General features: G+C 31.5%; 2 protein-coding genes across 2 annotated transcripts; both read right to left on the bottom strand.

Moving 5' to 3' along the window:
* Window positions 1-416: 416 nt before the first annotated feature.
* LOC140440737 (thioredoxin domain-containing protein 17-like) lies at window positions 417-2179 on the bottom strand. Its single transcript, XM_072531111.1, has 3 exons — window positions 1888-2179; window positions 941-1022; window positions 417-708 (listed from the first exon to the last, which is right to left on the bottom strand). The coding sequence occupies exons 1-3, from the start codon at window positions 2033-2035 to the stop codon at window positions 546-548; spliced, it is 393 nt and encodes a 130-aa protein (XP_072387212.1). The 5' UTR covers window positions 2036-2179; the 3' UTR covers window positions 417-545.
* Window positions 2180-2424: 245 nt separating this feature from the next.
* On the bottom strand, window positions 2425-9703 carry LOC140440736 (gustatory receptor for sugar taste 43a-like). The gene is made up of 6 exons (XM_072531109.1): window positions 9334-9703; window positions 4482-4570; window positions 3077-3253; window positions 2941-3009; window positions 2626-2715; window positions 2425-2559 (listed from the first exon to the last, which is right to left on the bottom strand). Exons 1-6 carry the CDS (start codon window positions 9668-9670, stop codon window positions 2509-2511), a joined length of 813 nt encoding a protein of 270 aa, XP_072387210.1. The 5' UTR covers window positions 9671-9703; the 3' UTR covers window positions 2425-2508.
* Between the last annotated feature and the right edge of the window lie 14676 nt (window positions 9704-24379).

Genomic DNA, 24379 nt, shown 5'->3' with positions numbered 1-24379 from the left:
ATTGAATAGATACATGTGGCTATTAAATGTTCTCGATTTTCATATGTCCAATATAACTTTAACTCAGTTACAAATATCTCTTGATTTGTGATATGTATGATAGGATTGTTGAATTTGGTTCTCCTTATATTTTGTTTATTTTTTTAGTATGTAAGACTTTTAGTCTTATTTTTTAAACTTTTTAATATTGATTTTATATTATAAGTAATCTCAAGTTTTGAATCCTAACTGTGATATTATATATTGTTATTTAAGATGTTAATGGAGTTGTCCCATGTATTAAATAAATAAATAAATAAATAAATAAATAAATAAATTACCTAAGGAAAATTAATAAGGAAGTAAAACATATTAAAAAAAATGAGGAACTCTGAGAGAGTTTAAGACACAAGGATTTAGTAATAAGAAAATCGTCATTAAAATTGCAAAGAGTGCAAAATTTTATTTACATATCTGAAAATAGTAATAGTAATAGTAAATACAAAGATAATATTTCAGCTTATTGGTAATAATCATATAAAAAAATCCAGTACATATCTCTATCTCTAATCTTCATCATCATCATCACACAAAAGCATCTTGACCAAAAACTCTTTTTCACATTGAGGACCTTCAAGTCTTTTTGGCGTTTTCCATTTTATTAAAGTTGGTAAAACAAGCAGTTTAGTGGTGGGATCCTTACGGAAGGAGCAGTTTGGGTCTTTCCATCTACAAACACAATTCTATAATACACACTACTCCACGAAATTAAAGCACCAATATTAAATATATTAATTACAGATCATTTTAACATTCTGACATCTGCAAGTCATGCCTTAAATTAGACTTTTAATGCTGTTTTAGTCTAGCCCTTTTTGGTTTTAAAAATGTATTTTTTGTCAAATTAAACAAATTTCCCATAACTTCTTAAACACATTAAAACAAAACAATTATTACTTACGTTGGTCGGTCTCCTACTTCAACATGTATGAAATCTACACTGTCATCTAATGTCTCAAGTACTTTACTTATCACAGGCCAGGCTAAAACATATTACATCTGTTGTTAGATGTTCTGACATTTTGAATGCAAAAATCTTTCTAATAGATTTTAAATTTCATGTTATTCAGTCCTAGTCAATTAAAAAAGTAATCTGATAATACAGTCTGAATGATACAGTAAAAAATGCATTTAAATAATATGTTCTAATATACAAAAATCAGTGACTTTCAATATAAAATCAAATTCCAAACAAGGGATATAATACCAAAAAATATAGATAAGCATCTATATTTATTAGTAGTACTCGCCCCAGCTCTGTTGATCCTAATCCTATGTTTTGCCTTTTAATTCAAGTAGATAGTTACAATATTAATAAAAATAATAATTTTTACTCATACTTTACTATTCTAAAGTTTTTTTCTATGCATACTTACTTAAAATATTTGACGTTTTTTGAATGATTTGATTATACATTTGCAGACTTTATAAGCCTTATCATAATATAAAACTAAATTTTGAATTTACTTGAATAACATGTCTTGGACCTTTTAACTATTCTTTGTTTTAACCAAAGTTTTAACTATGATGTTCATGTATAAATAAATCATTGACAAAATGAGAATGGATTTAGAAATGTTTATACTTTTATACGGATAATTTTCAGTTTATTTTTTCTGCAAGTAGGTATATCTTTCGCAAATTTTTTATTTGTAGGGGTTTTGCAACTTTAGGGATTAGGTTAGGTAAGGTAATGTATTAATTGATCTACATAACGTAAACAAATCACAAGACAGAGACAGATGTCAAATTAAAATACCTTAAAAATCCTAAATCTCATTTTATATTTGGCTGTTGTTGTTGTTTGAAGATTAAAGAAATTAACTATGTATTTCTAAACTAACTTACCCCTTACACAATCATCACACCAACTTTCACCAGTCGCTTCCTCTACAGCACCACCAAAATATATACAAACTACAGTTCCTTGTGCCTTGAAGTTCTTCATAAAATTGACAAAATTATCATAGCCTTCTATATGATGAGAACGAACCATTCTCAAAGCTTATCAGTACAAATTATAAAAAAAAAACACCAAAACTGGTAAAAAAGTTGTATATCGGCGACTCGCAACTGGAAATCCCAATCCCAGTAGTAACCGCCTAATGATTGACGTAATTTTAATCAGTAGTATAACAATCTCAGGATACGTAAAATTGTTACTAATTTAATATTATATATAAGTAAATGATAACAGTATAAAGTTTTGTTTGATAAGCAAATCAAAACAATGTAATTTGTATTTATCTGAAAAGGGACTGTTTACAATATTAATTAAATAATACTAAGAGTTATGCAATATATAATACACATTTATGTTTAAAATGTTTTCTAAAACTAAGAATTAAAGAAAGAGAAAGTCATTTCATTGAGTCTTAAAGTCTAATAAGATGTTTTTTCTGCGTTTATTTAAAATTATTCATTTCTGTAGTATTAATTTTGTAATTATGTATAAGTGGTATCTGGGGTCTATTGGAATTGTAGTAAAACAACAAGGTACGTAGTTATCGCTGCAACAAACTAAAAATAATGAAAGTAGGTACTTTTTAGTTATGTATCTACTTAAAAAACGATTAAAATACTTACACCTGTCAATATCGACCTCTCAATTTTAAATAAGGCATTTATGTTGACTTCTACTCGGCAGTTTGTGCATGTTATCAGAAATATTAATAGCTAAAAAATATGACGAGTTTCGAAAGACCATGTTCTTACATCGGCTGATTTCGTATGCTGTATGTGATTACTAAAGCTCAGAAATATATACAGAAAAAACTACGAAAATGCAGCAAAATTTTTACAATATACATAAAAATGTATTTTCAATAGTTTCCTAGCTTTAGTGATGACGTACTACGTAAATATGAAGATCTACTATTCGGATTTTGAAAAAATACGTACCGCTCTTTTAATTTTTGACAGCGTTTCTTGAACCAGCAATTTCTGTATGACTTTTAATGTTTCTTCTGCCTAGAACATGTATACTTAACTCATAACTTATTAGTAATTTGTTCTCATTTCTTTAAAAATATCATACCTCGCTAACACATTGATTGCAAGTCTCCATTATAACGAAAAATTTTCCAGAATGTGCCACTGTCCACAAAACTTGCAAAGCTAGAAACTCTACATTTTCATTACTGCCTTTTGCTAATTCACTGAAAACGAAATAGGGTGTAGTAATGAGGTGGACCATAAGAAAAAACATAACAATCTGGAAATAAAAAACAATCAAATCGTAGCTAAAAAATTAGTGTTAAAAATTGAACATAGAATATGTAAAACAGGGAAATAAGTGAAGCCAATTTTTTAAAGTTTGGTTTGCTTAGGATTGTGGTAAGATGGGTTAATGGAGATTTGTTTCTAAGATGCCTCATACATTTTAGAGATTTCGTAAAACCATCATTGACGTCGAAAGTGCTTTTATTAGTTGATGGGCATGGAAGTCATAAGAACTTGGATGTATTGCAATTTGCAAAATAAAATGATATTATTCCATTTTGTGTTCTGCCTCATAGCATGCATCGTTTACAACCATTGGACAGCATTTAAGGGCCTTTAACCATTTATTATGATCAGGAAATTCAGAACTGGTCGCGATCAAATCCAGGTCGTGCTGTGACGCACAGCCAGGTAAGGGAGTTATTTTGTAAGGCATTTAAAAATACAGCTACACTAGAAAACGCTTTGAGTGGTTTTTCTTAAACAGAAATTCAACCGCTAAACATGGATATATTTCCTGATTATGTTTTCGCTGCTGATGAGATTACAAATATTGTAAATAATGACGAAAATGACTTGCCAAATGAAGTCAATGAACTTAAAGAGCCAGCTGAAGAGGCTGGTTATGTGGAACCCCTCACAGAGGACTGGGTACAATGTCCTGTATGTAATGATTGGAAACATGAATTGCGTACAGACACAGAATATGGTAGTTTTATATGGGCAAACTGTAAAATAAAGAGGTTTCTTGTACATTTCATTTTGCTCGAACAAGCTGTCCATCCTGCCCTCAGGGTAAGGGCAAGATGGAGTTTTTGGCCTTATTTTTTAGTTCACTTTTGTAACTGTATAAGCTCTTTTTCAAATCTTATTTAATTAAAAGTTATATTACGTTGTTTTATTTTTGTATACATCATAAAGTTAAGCCTTCCACCTTGCCCTCCCTTCCACTATTTGATCCTCTGTAAATTCTCACTTTTTTTTTTATCTTAGCCCATTTAGCTTCGTATTTTTGTAAATGTAGAAACACGAAATTTTTATTATTAAAAAAAGAATTTTTGTGTTCTTATGTACCACAGAGTAAGAGTTTATTTATTTTAGTTATGGAATCCCAGTCTGTAGACTTTAATTTCACAAATCTAGAAACTCTTCTAATACGTATAGACGTAGATAAATACACACAACCATACGCGAACACACCTTTCCTATATGATACTCACCCCTATCCCAAATCCTCCTGTTGTACTTATAATATCCACGGTTTCGTACAATGTTCGATACACATTTGTTAACTGTAATACTCTTTTTGCTAAAACAGATAAATTTAATTTTTTACTGGGAGTGACTGGTAGATCATTTTTTAAATATTTCTTTTTAAATTGTTTCGTTAATAAAGAAAAATATAGCACTATGGATACCAACTAGAAAAAAATTATTTATTTTTATAAAATACTGGAGAACCAAAAAAAACTAACAATGGATACAGTAAAAATAGCCAGCAAGAAATGAAAAAATAAAAGAGCAAGTGGGCCGGATAATATTACTTTTCTTTTTATTTATTAATTTTACGAAATCACTCCATACACCATCACGGGGTCCACTGAACAAGAGGTAAAAATTAGTGAAAATTACATGTAATTAGTGGAAACTGTTTATTTTTAGACACAGAAGATAATTTCAAATATCTTAAATAAGGACAACATAGCCAAAAAAAAAACAGAAAAAGTGGTAATTTTATTTTTTAATACGATAGAACGAGAAAATCTAACATGAATTACATACTAAAAATTAACTGTAGTTAGTAGAAATGTTAATCAATTCATTGTGACTTGTAGAATGATGAAAGCATTTATTTAAATATAATACCTGCCTGCTCCAAGTCGAAGTAAAGAAGAAAAAAAAAAATCGGTTGCCTGTAAAGTCGGTTTTACGGGCGAAGATTTTACGTGACAACGTCTTTTTCTCGGTAGAATATTTATTGATATGAATATTATTAAATTGCACAATAGGAACAAGGAATTGAATGAAAATAAGAATTGCACAAATTTTAACTATAGAAATATATTTTGTTTACTAAAACATTGTACATGTAAACTTAAACTTAACTAATTTCTATTTGAGTGATTTTGTTTTGACAGGTTAGAGGTTATAATTTGTTATTTTAAATGTTTGACTAGCAATACGCGCTGTTTCTTCTCAATCGACTGAATTACGATTGATTGCAGAGTGATTTAAACTAATAATTTACTTAACACTATCAACATTTGTCAATAGTATGACATAACCTATAAACTCAGTTTCTCAACTTTTGTGTCAATCTAACAATTAATCAATCAATCATAGTTTACGATAATGAAATATTAGTGTACAATTATTTACCTTTATTGTTGTAATTGTTGTAAATGACGAATCTAAGCACTCCACATTTTCACTACAGACACAGCTGACGATACTTTAACCACACGTGTGAACTTGTATTATGACGCTTTCTCGGTTTTCCAACGCCAAGAACGCTCGAGAAAGACAGAGACACAAGCACGCACCGATTCAACGCGCCTAATTCTCTAGTGCTGCGCGCGCAGCGGACCGATCATGTTTGAGTGGGAGAGAGACGCAAGGCATTCGCCGGTCCGGCGGGCCTCTCTCTCGTTCGGTGACTCATCGTAACAGACGTGAGCGGGCGTTACACTTTTTCATGAGTGACTCCGAGCCACAACCTAATTTAAGACGTTGTCACGTCAAAATGTATAATACAATAGGTACTTTTTATAATATTTTAACCACTATTCATAATATATTTTCAAGAGGTACCTACCTAATATAAATAAATATTTTTATTGTTAGAATATTGAGATTAGAATTCTTATCAAAAACAGAACTTTTAAAGAAATGAATACTTAAAAATAAATAAAAATGAAAATAACCAGTAGGTAATACTTTACCACTAGTTTGTGAGCTGATTCTTTGCAATTTTAATGATTTGTCTTTAACATACTACAATTTTATTGAATAGTAGGATAGGGTAGGAGTAAACTAAATATATAAAAATACACTCATTTTTAAATATTATTTAGTTTAAATGGTAAATGAAGAATCACCAGAAATAAAAGCGAATTTTATTATTTATTATACACAAACAACTATGATTGTATTTTAAGTCCTTCTCCTAAGTGCCTTCTCTGTTGAGGTTGGCATCAATAGTCCAATCTCTGATGTTTGGTAGCCAAGATTTTTTCTTTCGTCCTATGCCCCTTTTACCTTCAATCTTGCCTTCTAATATTACCTGAAGCTGCTCAAATTCCCTATGGCGCATTATGTGTCCTAGATATGACGTCTTTCTAATTTTGATAGTATTGACCAGATGAGGGCGTGTGTTCATTGCTCTCAGTACTTCTTCATTCGACGTTCTGCTGGTCCAGCTTATTCTTAAAATTCGGCGGTACATCCACATTTCAAATGAATTTAATTTGTTGACGTCATACTGTTTTAATGTCCAGGTCTCACAGCCATATAGTAATATAGACCACACATAACACTTTAGTGTTCTCAATGTTATTGAGACTGATAGCTTCGGATTACAGAGCATTTTACGCATATTAATGAAACCAGATCTTGTTATTTCAATGCGTCTTCTAATTTATTTTGAGTGGTCTAGTTCATTATTTAGTTCTCTGCCCAGGTATATGAAGCTTTGGGAACTCTGAAGGGTCATACCATTTATTTGTATCTTAGGTGTAACTTGTTCGTAGGGGTTTTTGTGGAATACCAGAATTTTGGTTTTGGAAAAGTTAATGTCCAAGCCCAGCCTGTGATTTTCTTCTGATAATATGTTCATCAATATTTTTAGTTGGTCTTCTGTTTCTGCTAATACTACGGTGTCATCGGCATATCTTATATTGTTAATGATGATTCCATTGGCTCTGGCACCTCCAGGGCGATATTCAAGAGAAGCTTTAATTATATATTCGGCATATACATTAAATAATAGGGGAGATAAAATGAACCCTTGACGCACTCCTCGTTCTATGTTGATGTACTTGGTGTTTCCGTTCTCTGTTCGAACGCATGCTGTGTGGTTCCAGTATGTACTACTTATGATAGCTATGTCGTGTCTGTCCAACCCTACTTCTTTTAGCACCTCGATCAATTTTCCGGGTTTGATGCGGTCAAAGGCTTTTCTATAATCGACAAAGCACACATACAGCCGTTTTTGAACCTCAAGATACCTTTCTGCCATCAGTGTCAATCCCATAATTGCTTCTCTAATGCCTGTGCCCTTTTAAAGCCATATTGAGAACTTATTCTAAATAAAAAATCATATTTATAGATTTTATCCAGGATATGGAATCCTGCATTTTTAAAGAAAAATAGTCAATTTAGAAAGTAAACTATGAATAATAAAGTAGCGAGCATCGATATACTATACTATATATCGATGGTAGTGAGCTTATTTGAAGAAAGAACAAAATTATTAGCGGGCCAACAGGTTCATGTAGAAAAAGAGGTGAAAAGAGCACAACAGAAACATGTCGGAGAAATGGAACTGGCAGGAGACATGCATTGAAAAGAAATAGATTTATTAGATTTAAAAATTAAATTATGCAAAGAAAAATTTAATAAAAAATAAATTAAATGCATATTAATGATCCTTCTGAGGTTTGCCCATAACATAAAAATATTTATAGGGCTCTTAAACATATTTAACTTAAGGAACTTCAATAATATCTTTATTTAGTAATTCATCTTCAAAATTGTCTCCACTTTGATTTTTCAATTGAATCATTTCAACTGTACAGCAACTTCCATTGGCTAAAATGGGAAACTTTCTTCTTCCATAGACATTCTGTTGCATATCTGGAATTCATTATACAAATTTTCAGGATGTCTTGGTGAATTGTCTTAGTGGACTTGATCTTGATCAACACACATGACATATGCGGGGTTGGATGTTTCCATCTAACTCTGCAATCTTAACGAGTTTTTTCAACAATCTGGTAACTTGTACTCAGAGGACATCTTTGTACATGCTCTAGATGAAACACAAGAAGGAATAAAAGTCAATGAAAAAATCGTGAACAATACCAGGCATGTCGATGATATAGTACTGATAGCTGGCAGTGAAAAAGAACTACAAATTCTTTTAACAAAAGTAGTGCGAGAAGAAGAACTATACGGCCTTAAGGTGAATGTAATAAAAACCAAAAGAATGGTAGTTTCAAAAAAACACACACCAGTTATAAACATACTAGTCAACAACAATCTAGTTGAACAAGTGAAAAAGTTTAAGTATCTAGGCTGTTGGATACATGAAACCTTAGACCAAGAACAAGAGGTTAAATGTAGAATAGAACAGGCAAGAAACACCAGATAAAGTGTTATGTATATAGTGTACTATTACACGGCGTGAAAGCTTGGACGTTAACAGTCCATGAAGAAGTTTTAAGGCGTATGAATAGAGAACGTGAACTCACAGAAATTGTCAAGAAACGTAAAACGTCTTATCTTGGACACATATTTAGACACGACAGGTATAACTTCCTTCAGCTTATTATAGAAGGGAAAATAGAAGGCAGACGCAGCCCGGGTAGACGACAAATGACTTGGCTGCGCAACATCAAAGATTGGACAGGATTAGACTTTCAAAGTTTAATAAGGAAAGCCCAAAATAGGGAAGACTTTGCAGAGGTCATCACCAACCTTCGCTAAGAAGACGGCACCTAAAGAAGAAGAAGCATCTGGTAAATAGTTGCTAGAAAGGCAAAACTTCATTATATGAGTTATATATGGAATGAATAGTAGGTAACATTTAAGTTTATACCTTATGAACTTTAGGTAGATATAGATTTTTGCACAAGATCACAAGATACTACAGTAAGACTACTAACAGTTCAGTAGTGCAGTGATTCGTGAACAGTGTAGTTTCTGCGGGCTTAGGAGACGTCTGAGCGGATATCGAAAGCTCAGCGCAGTGATAATCGACGCGGTTTAACCCGGAAGCCTAGTGAGTTTAATATTAATTTTAAAAATAATATTAATCTAAAATTAAAAACACAAAAAGCAGTAGTATCTTACCTACATCGTTTAATTTTTCATTATTGGTACAATTGGGAGGAAGAACCTTTATTTCGCCATTTTGAATAATAGATATACCAAAAATCTTCTGTGTGGTTATCTTCATCACATACGTATTTAATATTGCCAGCCTCAACTTTATAAAATATATCATGTGACAGAAAAACAGAATTTGATTCAGCATGATAATTTTAAGAATGTAGTATGGAACGTAGTCTATGAAAAGAATAAAAAATCCGTCGATTGCGTCAAAATTTGTATTCCATGTATAAATGTCTAGAATGTATACGCAGATATAGGTAAAAATAACCGAAAAAATGAAAATTATGGAAACCATTCTGCGCTCATTTGGGTTATGAATAATAAGCTGCTGTTCAACCTAAAAAATAAAATAAAAATGTTGGCAAAAGTTTTTTGTTGGCAATCTTTTAACGAATATATTCCAATATGTTTTATCCTAGCGCCCTTTTGGCGTCAGTTAAGCTGATCTTGTGCGTATTATTTCTCACCGTTCGCATATAAATTTCTCCAAATATTGTAATAATAAGAATATAATGTAACATTTGACATCACTGCGATAATTTTAAACAGGAGTTATCTAAGTAAATTTTGTTTATAATTCAGATACTTATCAAAACAACTTACCAAGTTAAGTTTCTTACAAACTTCAAATAGAAGTTTTGTTTTCCTAGGAACATTAATAACTCCAAACATTATTATAAATATTAGTGATAGAATATCGACTTGTGTTAATATTCGTCGTTTTCTGTCGCTTTCTTCTAAATCGTCTAAAGGACCTTCATGTAATATACTATACAAAGTAGCGAAAGCTGAAAAGTAGATTTTTGAAGAGTATCATACGCAGTATGTTTATAATATTTTGTATACTGATACATAGAGGGCGCTACTCATTAAACTTCACTACTAAAAATTAATTTTCATCTTTAGTAAAATTAAATCCAACAATTTCGATGTTGACCAGTTAGCTATAAGACCAGAAAGCTACAGGTCAATATCACTACTGGAATCACAAGAAAAAGTATTGAAAAATGTCATCTAGAAAAGGTTTAAAAATCATGCAGAAAGAAGAAGAGTCATACGAGAAGACCAATTCGGATTCAGAAGAGGAAGAAATTGCGAACTTCAATTAACAAGACTCGCCAGTGACACAAAAAATCCAGTTATATAGGAACCAAAGAACACGAATGGCTATTCTCGATATAGAAACAACATACGACACAGTTTGAAAAAATCCCTAATCTACAAGACTCATTACTTGTTCAATATATGCGACGCATATTTGCCTAACAAAACTTTTTAGGTTTGAGCTGATCAAACTATGTCGAGGATGCAAGCAGTTCAGGAAGTGATCCCTCAAAGAAGCATTTTATCACCGATACTGTGTAATATACGGCAATATACACCTCAGCTAAAGAAGACAGGAGAATAGTCGAGAGATTAGAAGACCACTTAGGAAGAATATCAGACTCCACAGAGAAACAAAAAATAAAAATTAACACGAAGAAGACTCAATTTATCATCTTTATGTAGCAACAAAACGTATCAGTAGTATAACTAACGTATCGGGACATAATCCAATCGGATGAAGCCGTTAGGTGCCTCGGAGTCCACTTTTACAGAAAATTAAATTTCACTGGAAAATTCCAAAAAGTTAAGAGAAAAGCATCACTGCCAAAGAAACTAATTCAACCTTTCATTTTCAGGACCAGCCCTCTATCGCAGGCGAAGAAGATTCAATTATACCAGTGTTCTGTACCGCCTGTCCATATGCAACAGGATATTCGCTCCGTGCGTGACTGACGTGCTACCTACCGTCTTCATCTGACAGTTTTGGACCTCCCAATTTGAGGTTAAACATGTATTAAATACATACGAGATTGACAATTATTAATAATTAGTTGTTTAATAATATTTTTTCAGTTTATGTACTTTTAAATGTAGTATTAAAAACTGGGTTTCTAAAAATTCATCATAATTTATCTTTTCAATCGCAAACAGAAAAGAAAGGAAAAATCTGGTACTGGCAAATCAAATTTTTCATGTGGAAAAGCACGTAATTAAAAATAATAATAGTAACAGTTATGATATAAAATAAAATAGTAAAAGCACAAAGAGCGATGGAAAGATCAATGCTCGGGGTGAGACTTATAGACAAAAAAACAAACAAATGGATTAGAAGCAAAACCAAAATAAAAGACGCAGGAGAACATGCTGCCAAATTAAAATGGAGCTTCGCAAGACACAATGTCTGACTAAAGGATAAAAGATGGAACCACGAATTACAACAATGGAGACCATGGTTAGGAAAGAGAAGCAGAGGAAGACCACAAATGAGATGAGCTGATGATATTAAGACGATCGGAGGACACAACTGGAAGCAAGCGGCGCAAAATAGAAAACACTGGATTGATTTGGGGGAGGCTTATGTCCAAAGTTGGATTACTTAAGGCTGAAGAAGAAGAATGATATAAAAGTTAAAGTCATCAGGCAGGCTGCAATTAGCTTGAAGCCTTATGAAATATCATTTAAGGTAAATTTGTCAACATATAAACACTACACTCACTATTTTTGCTATTATTAACACAATTAAATACGCAACATCTATTTGCACCCATTTCTGATAAAATTTATGCGTAAAAAGATAGGTCCAATTTTGTCATATTTCGCCGCTATGCACGCTGGCATCGTTTCAAGATACCCCTACGATTGTTACGCACGGAGCGAATATCGTACAAAAATAGCCATAGGACGATGTTCGGTGATTGATTAACCTACTGACAGTTGTAAGTTTTTTTTGACAGTGTTTGTAGTGTGTTTATAAATTATTTTCTTGTCATTTAAACATTAAATCCTTTTTCGTATTTTGAATATTTATTTTTTAACAAATAATTGTTATAACCACTAACCGTTACGTTCGTATTCGATTTATTAGGGCAATAATTTATTTATTAGGTAATGTGGAATAATCTAATACTTATTCTAACCTCTAAATTGACATTTAGTTATTTAACTATGGCTAAAACCACATCAACGTAGTGATATGAAGTATTTATTAATGATTTTTTATTTTTAGATTATACCTGGTAAACCATTGAATTCACAAGCATGACAACTTGTGTCAATTGTGATTGAGTATTTCGAATTAGAAAAAATGAATGGAGGACCTTTGAAACCATTTTGATGAGTTCAACAGGTAACATACTCAAGTGTATGTTGGTTTATTAAAATTCATATCATTGAACAATTATTATTTATTTAGAAAAGTAGCTGCTGCATTAAAAATATCACGACGGATTATATGTACAATTATAAAAAGGAAAGAAAATATTCATATTCTTTCAAAGCCAGGCAAAAGTATTTCTCGTCAAAAACAAGACAATCTATCTATCTTAGGCATTAAAACTGGCAGTGCGGAGAACAGTATACGACATGCACTAACAAAGTTATTCACAATTATATTAACAATTTCTTTAATCTGAATTCTTCATCAGAAGGTACTTTTTAATCAATAATTTATATAAATTTGCTGTAAAAAACGATTAGAAAGTAGAAAGAAAATATTTGCTTAATACATTAATTGATATTAAGTCAATTTTGTTGTGAGTTTTTTAATTTGAAATAATTTACAGTTTTATAAAAAAAACTAGTTAGTTTCTTTACATTGAACTAGTTTTTATTCTGTACCTATTTTTTACTCTGTTTATACCTATTAGGTATACCCTGTATACCTGTTTTTTTAGAGAAATATGTTACTCTGCAAATTATGAATTTAAAGTAAGTAAAGTAAAGTAATGAATTTAGTTTTCTTTATTTAAATTATATTGTGTTAATCTTCTTCTTATAGTACTGTGCACCTATAGTGCGTTGGCAAATTACCGTCTGTCTCTTACGACATTGTAACCTCGGAAACCTTTTTTGGATGGTGCTAGAAAGATCACCAATGGAGACACTGCGGACGGCAGCCAGATGGTTGGTGGAGAGCGAGTCGTGCGTTCGAAACTAGTTTTTGGAACCAGGAATGGGTCCAACGGACGAAATAAGTAAAGATACGATAGGAGATATTAGAAAAAGATACAGAAATAAACAAAAAGATAGATGGGTAAAATTACCAAAGATAAGATAAGATAGGGAACAGGGCGCCACTTAATTTTTTGGGGTTTAAGGAGAAAATTAAGAAACCTTAGAAAAGAAAAGAGATAAGGACAGATATTTAGGTTCAGAGATCAAACCCAAGAAAAGATATCAACTGTTAATTATTAAATAAATTTGGTTAACACTCTACATAAAGAAAAAATAAATATATAAGGTATTACACTTACTTACCTACGAAACTTAATCAGCCTGATCTTTCTACTGGTCAAAGGTCTAGTTATATTTAAAGGTAAAAAGCAAATATTCAGAGTTATGGTTATATCAGGGAACTTTGTTAGGAGTCGACAAATAAAATACATACATAAAACAATAACAATATATTCAACAACAAAATTATGACGCTGCTGAATGCAACACAAGTAATAAAAATACACAAACAACTATGAAATGGTGGTAGGTATACATATAAAAATAAGCGGAAATATAATTAGAAAATACCTTTACAAAGATATAAGTATAACACAATGATGCACAATAAAGTTTTGGCGTATCTCGAGATATTACAGCAAAAAAAATGAATAAAAAATTATAACAAAAATTAATAAAATCTAAATTTACAAAAATACAAAAAAGTTACTGAAGTGAAAACATAAAAATTTAACCAAACCGCACTTGGTTAAGTCGATTATTTGATTCGTAACAAAATACTGACTGTTCTTTAAATTTAATGCAAAATTCAGTAGTTACTCTCAACTACATTTGAAGACATGTATGATCGTTAGATACGTCCAGATAATGGAAGATGATATGATGCCATACCATGTTACTTGCCCAGATAGGTGGAGATATTAAGATTATGTTAACTTACGGTAATTCCTGACGACTGCTGCATTAAGTCACTGAAGTTAATACTGTACTGGTATTAAACACTGAATTTAATTACCCTTAAAGGTGCTTTACAACTATACTTAAACTAATATAGTGTAAGATAAAAAAACTCTAATAAACAAGTGTATACACACTTATAAAGAAAATGCACAGAGACGGTAAGGTAGCAGATACGATAATGTGAGTTAAGCGTCTTAACTCGACGAATGCCCATCGGTAAGTGACTTGGTTCCTCTAAAATTTTACCAAACTACCCAAGAAAAGGTGAGGGTATCTTCCACTCAAAAATCATAGGCCAGTTGTATGTATTTCTGAGAAGGTAAAAAGTTCTAATTAACATTGAACATAACGGTATCCTTCTACCTACAAACGTGATGAAATATCAAATCTCCTAGATTAGGTTTTTCCCGAACAACATTACAACGGGCGTTCGACGACAATTACCGAATTTATGACAAAGAACCCGGAAAAGGATTAACTAAGGATTTGCCAGACCGGCGTCTTTAAATAAATACTTAGGTAGATTCTTCAGTCATATTTCGGTAGTTTCCCAATAAAAATTTCTGATCGTAAACACGACCATCAACGTATCATCCACATGGGTAAAAGGAATTAAATTTAATTTAATATGTTATTTAAAAAAATGTTACAACATGCAAAAAATCGCCAGTGTTATTTATGCCTGTCCAGTTCTTTCTGTTCCGTAGCCACGACATTTGTTTGCGACCTACTCCCCTCTTGCCTTCAATGTTTCCCTGGATGATTAGTTGAGGGATTGCGTATTTTTTTCCTCTCAGAATATGGACGAGGTACCATACCAGGTATTTTTCGTACCTTGGTCAAATTGAGTAGTTCTCTCTCCTAGTATTTGCCTTTCTTAAGACTTCCTCGTTTCTCACCCTATCTGTCCATGGTATGCGGAACATTCTTCGCAACGTGCACATTTCGAAGGCCTCGAACTTATTAATGGAAGGTACTCTTAACGTCCATGTTTCCATGCCGTATAACAATATGGACCATACATAGCATTTAACCATCCTGTAGCGAAAATTGTTTTAAAAGAAGTTTTAAAAGAGACTGGAGATGTCGGAGTAAATGTTATGCATATGATCTGCAAAAAGATTTGGGCAACCGGAGAGTGGTCCAACGACTGGACAACATCCACTTTCATCCCTATATTCAAAAAAGGAACTCCGCTAGATTGCAGCAACTACAGAACGGTAACCCTAATATCTCATGCAAGCAAGGTTCTACTTCATGTAATACATGAAAGACTAAAAGCTTTTCTATTGCCTCAGATATCAGAAGAACAAGCGGGATTTGTTCAGGAAAAGGCACAAGAGCACATCCTTAATGTCAGACAGCTAATCGAAAAAACTCGTGAATTCAATAGTCCAATGCTCCTAAGTCAAATGGCAGCAACTATGGTTCATATTAGCAGAAATGAGAACACCCCACCACTAAATTCAACTAATCAAAAGTCTATATGAAAATAATAAGTGCACAGTAAAAATAAACAACACCCATTCCGATCATTTCAGAACAGAGGCAGGTGTCAGGCAGGGATGCATAATCTCGCCAACTCTGTTAAATATCTACAGCGAACACATTATGCGAAAAGTTCTAGATGGATCGCCCGGAATATCAGTAGGAGGTCAAAAAATCAAAAACTTGGGATATGCAGATGATACTTTAATAATCGCGGCAAATCAAGAAGAAATCGGAGACATAATGAGACGTCTGGAAGAAAAAAGCAAAACATATGGACTACAGCTAAATAGGAGTAAGACAAAGATCATGATAGTAGACAAAGCTCGGAATAATCTTCAACACATTAAAGAAATTGGGGGCTTTGAAGTAGTAAATAGTTTCATATACCTGGGGTCCCAATAACAAATGACGGAGGGTGTGACAGAGAGATACGTAGAAGGTTGACTATTGCTAGAACAGCTATGATGAAACTGCTAGCAATTTGGAAAAATTCTAGCATAACAATACGCACAAAACTAAGGCTGGTAAGGGCGCTCATTTTTCCCATAGCGACATATGTATCCGAAACGTGGACCTTAAAGAAAGTGGATAAAAATAAACTGGGCGCTTTTGAAATGTGGGTATACCGCCGCATGTTGAGAATATCCTGGATTGATCATCGCACTAACGTATCGATATTAGAACAACTTAAAGTAAAGGATAGATTGCTTAAACAAATACAACAGAGATATTTGCAGTATTTTGGACACATTTCTAGAAGAACAGGTACGATGGAAAAACTGATAGTCGAGGGTAGTGAAGGAAAGAGACCTAGGGGAAGATCTCCATGCCGTTGGGTAGATCAAACAAAAATACTGATTAACCAAGGGTTACATAAAGCCGAACAACTAGCCCAGAACAGAGAAGGATGGAGAGAAATCGTGCAAAAACTGTAAAGGCCTGATGGTTTCGTCACATTCCAAAAGGGATTAGGACTGAGGAGGAGCGGAGATTGAAGGAAAAATTGCGGTTACATAGCAGCGGTTTAAATTTGATAAAAGCTTGTCTTGTTTGTTCAGTACGGCATTTTATTTCTTGTTAAGGATCCCATTGGCCATTCATCATCATTCCCAAGTATTTAAATGTTTTCACTTGATCGATTGGAGCATTATCTACTTGCAGTTGTATTTTTAAAAGTGCGTTTTTTCTTATTGCCATGCATTTAGTTTTTCCAGCATTTATCTTCAAGCCATATACTTTTCCTACGGTATATATTTTATTTAACATCAACTGCATATCATGTTTGTTGTCTGTTATTATTGCGGTGTCGTCGGCGTAACGAATGTTATTTATCGGGAACCGGTTTACCTTTATTCCACAGTCAGAGCCTTCCAGTGCCTCTGCAAAAATGTTCTCCACATAGAGATTGAAGAGCATAGGAGACAAAATTCACCCCTGTCGCACCTCTCTTAAAATTTAAAATTCTTCTGTGTTGTTTGATTTGTTCAGTCTCACTCGTGCTTTTTGATCCCAATAGAGATTCTGGATAACTCTTATATCTTTCTCGTCAATGATAGCGTTGTGTAGCATTTTTATCTTTATTTATGTAGGAACATATGCTGAAAAATGATATATATTATGAAGATAAATATTCTAAAAAACAATTACTTTAAACTTTAAAATCATTTTCCATCAGAAAACAATAATATTGCGACAGTTTGGCGGAAGAAATGGGGCATACAGCATTAAGACTTCCTCCTTACTATTGCATGTTCAATCCGATTGAACACATATGGCATGAGCTAAATGCATCGGTAAGAAGAAGTCATGTTTCGCCCACCCTAAATTTATCTATGGTTTGTATAATTGAATTAGAAATGGAGAAAATAGCCAATGGCAGCTAGAAAAATGGTGTTGCCCATGTTCTAAAGATTTAAAGATCTTATATAAATACAGATAGGTTGCTCAAAGAAACAATTATTTTAGATATAGATAACGACAGTGATAGTGAAACTGACTTGTCCATGTATTTTTTTTAAATGTAAGTACTTTTTCAATTGTATCTATAAATGGTAAACTTTCTATGTATACGTAATTTATGTAAATATTTTTAAACTCTTAAAATAGTTGATAAAGATATAAAACCAGCTTTTAGATGTACCTCAATTTTAAAAATGATTTTCCAAAATATTTTTGCCTCTGTTTTTTTTTGTACTCTATTTAAAAATGATAAAGTTTTGTAAATATGTGAATGTAGTGTATGTAAATATTTTTGCAACTATTATAACTTTAGTAGACAATGATAAAGACCGGCATTTGAACACATCTAACAATCGAATAAGTAATGCAAATCGAAAATAAAAGTACGATCCTGTCCAGAGGCGATCCTGATCGCCTATCGATAATAAATATTAATGACTCTCTTAGATCTCTGGTAGGACTATGCCTATGTGCTATGATTATGCTTGTATAATACAGCTGTTCGACAGTCTGTTTTCGAACGAAAAACAAACCAAAGAACACACATTTCAAAACAAATCACTATAGACACCTTTTAAAATGTAAAATTATAAAATGTAAGAAATAACTATATAGTATGAGCACAAGGAATCTGAACAATGGTAAATACTAGAAACAGACGAATCAGCGCAAGATCAAACGAAAGTCACTCTAGTCAAAAAACCAATAAACTTAAAAACTGCAAAGATATCTACAATATAGACTCACAATAGAAGACGAAATACTTACTATTACTTAAAAAACAGAATATACTACTCCAGTGTTAGAAAAAAATAAGAGGCAAAAGTATTCCATTATCTTCACCTTCAATAAAGAGCCATAGAAGATGCTAAATTCTCAAAATTTAGTTAATTGATTAAATATATCATTATACATTACCAAGCAAAATAGGTAAAAGAAAACTGAAAACAGCATATCCATGCGACCATTCCAAACTAACGAAATATCCACATTTCCTAAATCTAACTGGACACAACCCACAGGCCCGCGAGCACAACAACACCGGCTGCAACATTTTAAAATTTTCTTTGGAAATTTTCACCACCTCCTTCGGATACATTTTAAACGAATTGTTTGGTCGAGACGGGGATAATAGAAAAATCGCATTACTTCGGCAGTTTAAAGTGGAAATTTTTCACAGCAAACAAAGTTATAGCACGTAAATATGACGCATCCGATCAATAAGAGCTTCCACATTTTTGTTATTGTTTTATTATTGAATTTTAAATCTTGTTGATCTTACATTGCATGTTACTATGCAAGTTTACATTATCAGGTAGGTGTGCATTAAGCTATATATATATATATATATATATATATATATATATATATATATATATATATATATATATATACAGTGTGTAAAAGCCAAATGGAATAAATTCATTACTTAGGTTACTGTACATATTTATAAAAAATCCCGAAACACGTCAAATTTAAATTATAACTTGACATTCTTTAACGTGAAAATGCAACCCCTACCTTCAACCCCCTTAGAATGACAGGTACAACCCCCAATTTTTAAAATAGGAAGTATAGGCTGGTGATATATCGTTTGAAAGGTCTTTTTATTCTCCATTCAAACATGGTGTCGCTTTCAAGTTTATTAAGATTAATTAAGATAAAATAAATTAAAATCATGTGGTTACCGAAATTCGCTACAATACAATCAAAAACTAAAATGTAATGCAAAACGTAATAAAATGTAGAACACGAAAAAGAACTATGAATGTTAATGAAGTAGATGTTCAAAATGTTCACCGCGAACGTCTTAACAACATCCTAGTCTCAAATAAAACTGTCTTCTAACATTATTTAACATAACAGGCGTGATCGACCTAATCGCAAGCGTTATTCGTTCTTTTAAGTCATTTAAATCAGAAGGTTTAGTTTTGTATACATGGTTCTTCACATATCCCCATAAAAAGAAATCTAATAATGTAAGATCAGGTGATCGCGCTGGCCATTCAATCGATCCTTGCCTCCCTAATCACCGATTGGGAAATATTGTATCGAGGTACTGCCGGACATTAAGTTGGTAATGTGGTGGTGCTCCATCCTGCTGAAACCATACCGTATTCGCTGGAACTTGAGGGTTGAGGGTTTCCTGGATCAGGATATAAATTTGCCAACGTTGGAATGACATCATTTTGAAGTAGTGCCAAATAATTGTTGCCATTCAAGTTGCCCTCAATGAAAAAGGGACCAATGATATTGTTTCCTACAATCCCTGCCCAAACATTAACCTTTTGAGGGTATTGAGTGTGTTCTTCTCTCATCCAGTGAGGATTTTCCGTGACCCAGTAGCGGCAATTTTGCCGATTAGCATGACCGTTAAGTGAAAAAGTACACTCATCAGAAAACATAACGTCTTCTAATTGGATAATATTGTTATCCAACATGTCCATCATTTGCTCACAAAAAAAGTTCTCCTGCTTCTCTATGTTACTTATTGTTCCTTGGTATATAGGCGGTAAATTAGGACATTTCTCATGAAGTAGGCGAGTTACTTCCTGATGTGTTCGGGTGTTATCTCCGTAACCAATCATTTGTAAAACTGTTATTTTATGCATTTCCGTTAATCTAACCATTTTTCAGAATTGAATTGAACGAACTTTTTACTTAAATTAAAATACTGACAACTTAAATAAAACAATTTACTAATGCGTGTTAAAATAACGTTGCCACGGAAATTCTTTAAAGTTTTTTAATGGTTACCATCTAAAAACCACATTGCTATGGCTTTTGTTCACTTTCTCATTATCAAGACCTAAACGGGAAATAAGTTTTGAGTATATTTTAGCGAATTTCGGTAACCACGTGATTTTAATTTATTTTATCTTAATTAATCTTAATAAACTTGAAAGCGACAACATTTTTGAATGGAGAATGAAAAGACCTTTCAAACGATATATCACAAGCCTATACTTCCTATTTTAAAAATTGGGGGTTGTACCTGTCATTCTAAGGGGGTTGAAGGTAGGGGTTGCATTTTCACGTTAAAGAATGTCAAGTTATAATTTAAATTTGACGTGTTTCGGGATTTTTTATAAATATGTACAGTAACCTAAATAATGAATTTATTCCATTTGGCTTTTACACACTGATTATATATAAATATATATAGTTTTGAGTTTCTTGAACCGTACTATATTTAATATCAAATTAGTTTTTCTTGGGTTTAGGTTCAATAAATTATATAAGATGTGGAACTAGATTTTATTTTCCATAGAAATCAACGTTTCGGCAGGAAACCCTTGCCTTTGTCAAGATTCTAAAATTAACACGATTAAGAACAAACAGTTATTGTAAAATATGTATATATATATATATATATATATATATATATATATATATATATATATAACATACCAAAACGTAAAACAGGACACTGACATTAATGAAGTGACAAATAAAAGTTGATATCTGATATGTCATGGTTTACTGTCATTAGTAAACATAAGTCATTAGTAAACATAGTCATTTTATATTTTTATAATAAATCGAGAACGACTGAATTAATTTGGTATATTTTTATACTAAATCGAGAACGACTGAATTAATTTGGCTACTTTTGATTTTGAAATATTTATTTAAAGTCCTAGGAGGGTCTAATAGGTGAGAAAATATGATGAAATTATAAGGAAAATAGTATTTAGACCGGTTTTATTTTCTCATACAAACATTTATTTTATACTCTTATACAAAATTAATTATTATTTAAATGGGAATAAGCCACAATTAAAGGTTAAAATACGTTTATTGACGTTTCAATTTTCACTTCGGAAATCGTTCTCAAAATACAAATATTAATATAATATTAATATAAGTAAATTAAACAAATTTTGTTTTTTGTTACTTAGTGAAAAATTCTTCTAATAATTTAATTTTATCTGACTCATCTATATTGACAATTCAGACATACATTATACATTTTAAAGTAGACGACTTTAAAATGATATTGCCAATATTGTTAAGTTGCGTTCCTGGGACGACTTTACTTATAAGATAGTTCATTCGATTACATGAAATCAACTTTAATTTGAGAATATCCGTCAGAAAAGATCATAACATGTAATTCGTCTTTAAAAAGACAAATACATGCCATGATGACAGTAAAACTCTCCTGTTAGTGATTCCATAGTAAATTATGAGGGAAAAACCAGGAAAAAACCTCATAATACTATCTCGACATGGTAAGTATTTGATCGTGCATTTAGTTTACCTTCAATAAACACCAAATTCCGATTTTATATGTTTGTTATTTAAAAAAACATAAATGATGTATTCTCTATATGTTACTGACTTACCAATACTGGTATTTTCCTTTTAATAACTTCCTCTTTCAATATGGGTAACCAGATCCTACTACATTCTGCCGAGGAATTCGCGACACAATTGGTCTCATTTAGCATAATTAGAGCCGCTTCTTTGATTTTTCTCTTTTTACCATCCGTTTCTTTTAGGACTATATATATACGGATATTCTCAAGTTAAAGTTGATTTCATGTAATCGAATGAACTATCTTATAAGTAAAGTCGTCCCAGGAACGCAACCCAACAATATTGACAATATCATTTTAAAGTCGTCTACTTTAACATGTATAATGTATGTGTGAGTTGTCAATATAGATGAGTCAGATAAAATTAAATTATTAGAAGAATTTTTCACTAAGTAACAAAAAACAAAATTTGTTTAATTTACTAATGTTTGTATTTTGAAAACGATTTCCGAAGAGAAAATTGAAACGTGAATAAACGTATTTTAACCTTTAATTGTGGCTTATTCCCATTGAAATAATAATTAATTTAAAATGCCACAAGAAAATAGTTTCAGAACAATACTTATACAAAATGTTTTATACGATTTACTGTTACAGAGGTAGTTCATTTAAACATAAAGTGACGTTTGACAACTTTACGTCTATCTACTTTTCTCTTTTTGCTTAAACTCGAGAAAATATGATGAAATTGTAAGAAAAATAGAAAAAAGGCTTTATTTTTCCATACAAACAGTTGAATATGTTTAAAAAAAAACGTGATTTTTACTCGAGATTAAAATATTTTATTTTTTACATTAACAATTAATATAAAAGAAATATGTTTAGACTTAAAAGTAATTTTAAAATGTTTAACATAGTTTATTTGCAATAAAAAAAACTATTTTTCTACATTTTCTCTACAATAAAGTTAAAAATCTAAGTGCATTAATTCAATTCAATAATAATTATAAATTTAATGAAACAATTCTAAATACACTTAAATTTTAAAATCTACCGAGAATGTTATAAATGTAAAATTCTAATTGATCTAATATATATTCCAGTCCATAAAATTTTCCTCGTTATATTTTTATCGTATGTATAAAGAAAGTAAGCTCTATTATCTTTAAAAAAGTATATTTTATAAAAAAAATTTATAATAATTTACAGTCGTTGAGTTGCGCCAAATGTAGGGCAACTAACAGTTGTTCTAAGCATGCCGAGAGCTGAGATATATGTATGTATGTGTAGAAAGGTTTGACTTTGAACTATGTTAACTATATTAACTAAGATCTTAGATATCATTTCACTTAATGTTTCCTTCAATAACGAATAAAATTTATTATTGTTCAATATAACATCTCAAATTCAAAGTAATAATTCTAAATGAACTGAAATGAATGAATCAATGAATTATTAACTGAAATTCGAGCAACACTGTTTTGTGATTTTATATTTCAAATAATTATACAATTTCAAAAATATAAACATTAAACATTTGATTTATCGCATCACGCAGTTTTATTTTGCATGTGTAAGTAGTGAATAATTGTTAGTTTACAGGCAGACAGACATTACCGGTTATTCCTCTCTTTACATACATGGATGAGAGTAACGCATGTTTAATACAATCGTTTTTACGCATTCAAATACAAAATGTATCAAACTTCTAGATCATTTTTGCAATTTTGTTGAGACCAAACATAAATTAATTGTAAGTGTCTTTCCGACTAAACTGAATAATTACTTGAATCATAATTGGCTCCGTGAGCGCGCAATTTTGGCGGCGAAAAATGTGGATGTTAACGAAATTAACTTCCAGATTCAACAGTTGTTACTATGTGATCTGGTATATTTTAAATCAATCGACAGTATTGTTAATGAAGACGAAGACGTAAATTATTAAAAAGTATTTTGAAATTCTCCTAATATACCGTAGATGCCATCACGGATTTCGTGATATTTACTTAACTCTCTTAAATAAATTAGACATAATATTAGTCGTATAATAACCAAGCTACAGCAAAACGTGGCTGGGTCAGCTAGTATATATATATATATATATATATATATATATATATATATATATATATATATATATATATATATATATATATATCCATATATCTTCACTAATCAGAAATATGTTAATATTAAACTTTCAATGTAATAATGTTTGCTTTACAGCACAGCTACGTCACAAAGCTAAATGCAACTCAAGTTACAATGAGAGGAAATTTGAAATTAAAATTAAGCCTGTTAGTATGCTCGAGTAAGTTAGAAACCTGCTGGCA

The sequence above is a fragment of the Diabrotica undecimpunctata genome, chromosome 5, assembly GCF_040954645.1.
Source record: "Diabrotica undecimpunctata isolate CICGRU chromosome 5, icDiaUnde3, whole genome shotgun sequence".
Taxonomy (NCBI): Eukaryota; Metazoa; Arthropoda; class Insecta; order Coleoptera; family Chrysomelidae; genus Diabrotica; species Diabrotica undecimpunctata.
Note: the sequence above shows the minus strand (reverse complement) of the source record. Positions and strands in the feature narration are given on the sequence as shown.

What these genes read in the sequence shown, in the direction of transcription:
- LOC140440737 (XM_072531111.1), bottom strand. Translation starts at nt 2,035, where the DNA reads ATGGTTCGTTCTCATCATATAGAAGGCTATGATAATTTTGTCAATTTT. An exon ending in GTGTGATGATTGTGTAAGGG is followed by an intron (nt 1,023 to 1,887) that starts GTAAGTTAGTTT and finishes AATATGTTTTAG; the next exon opens with CCTGGCCTGTGATAAGTAAA. An exon ending in GAAGTAGGAGACCGACCAAC is followed by an intron (nt 709 to 940) that starts GTAAGTAATAAT and finishes TTGTGTTTGTAG; the next exon opens with ATGGAAAGACCCAAACTGCT.
- LOC140440736 (XM_072531109.1), bottom strand. Translation starts at nt 9,670, where the DNA reads ATGGTTTCCATAATTTTCATTTTTTCGGTTATTTTTACCTATATCTGC. An exon ending in TGAAAAATTAAACGATGTAG is followed by an intron (nt 4,571 to 9,333) that starts GTAAGATACTAC and finishes TATCTGTTTTAG; the next exon opens with CAAAAAGAGTATTACAGTTA. An exon ending in CAGGAGGATTTGGGATAGGG is followed by an intron (nt 3,254 to 4,481) that starts GTGAGTATCATA and finishes TTTTATTTCCAG; the next exon opens with ATTGTTATGTTTTTTCTTAT.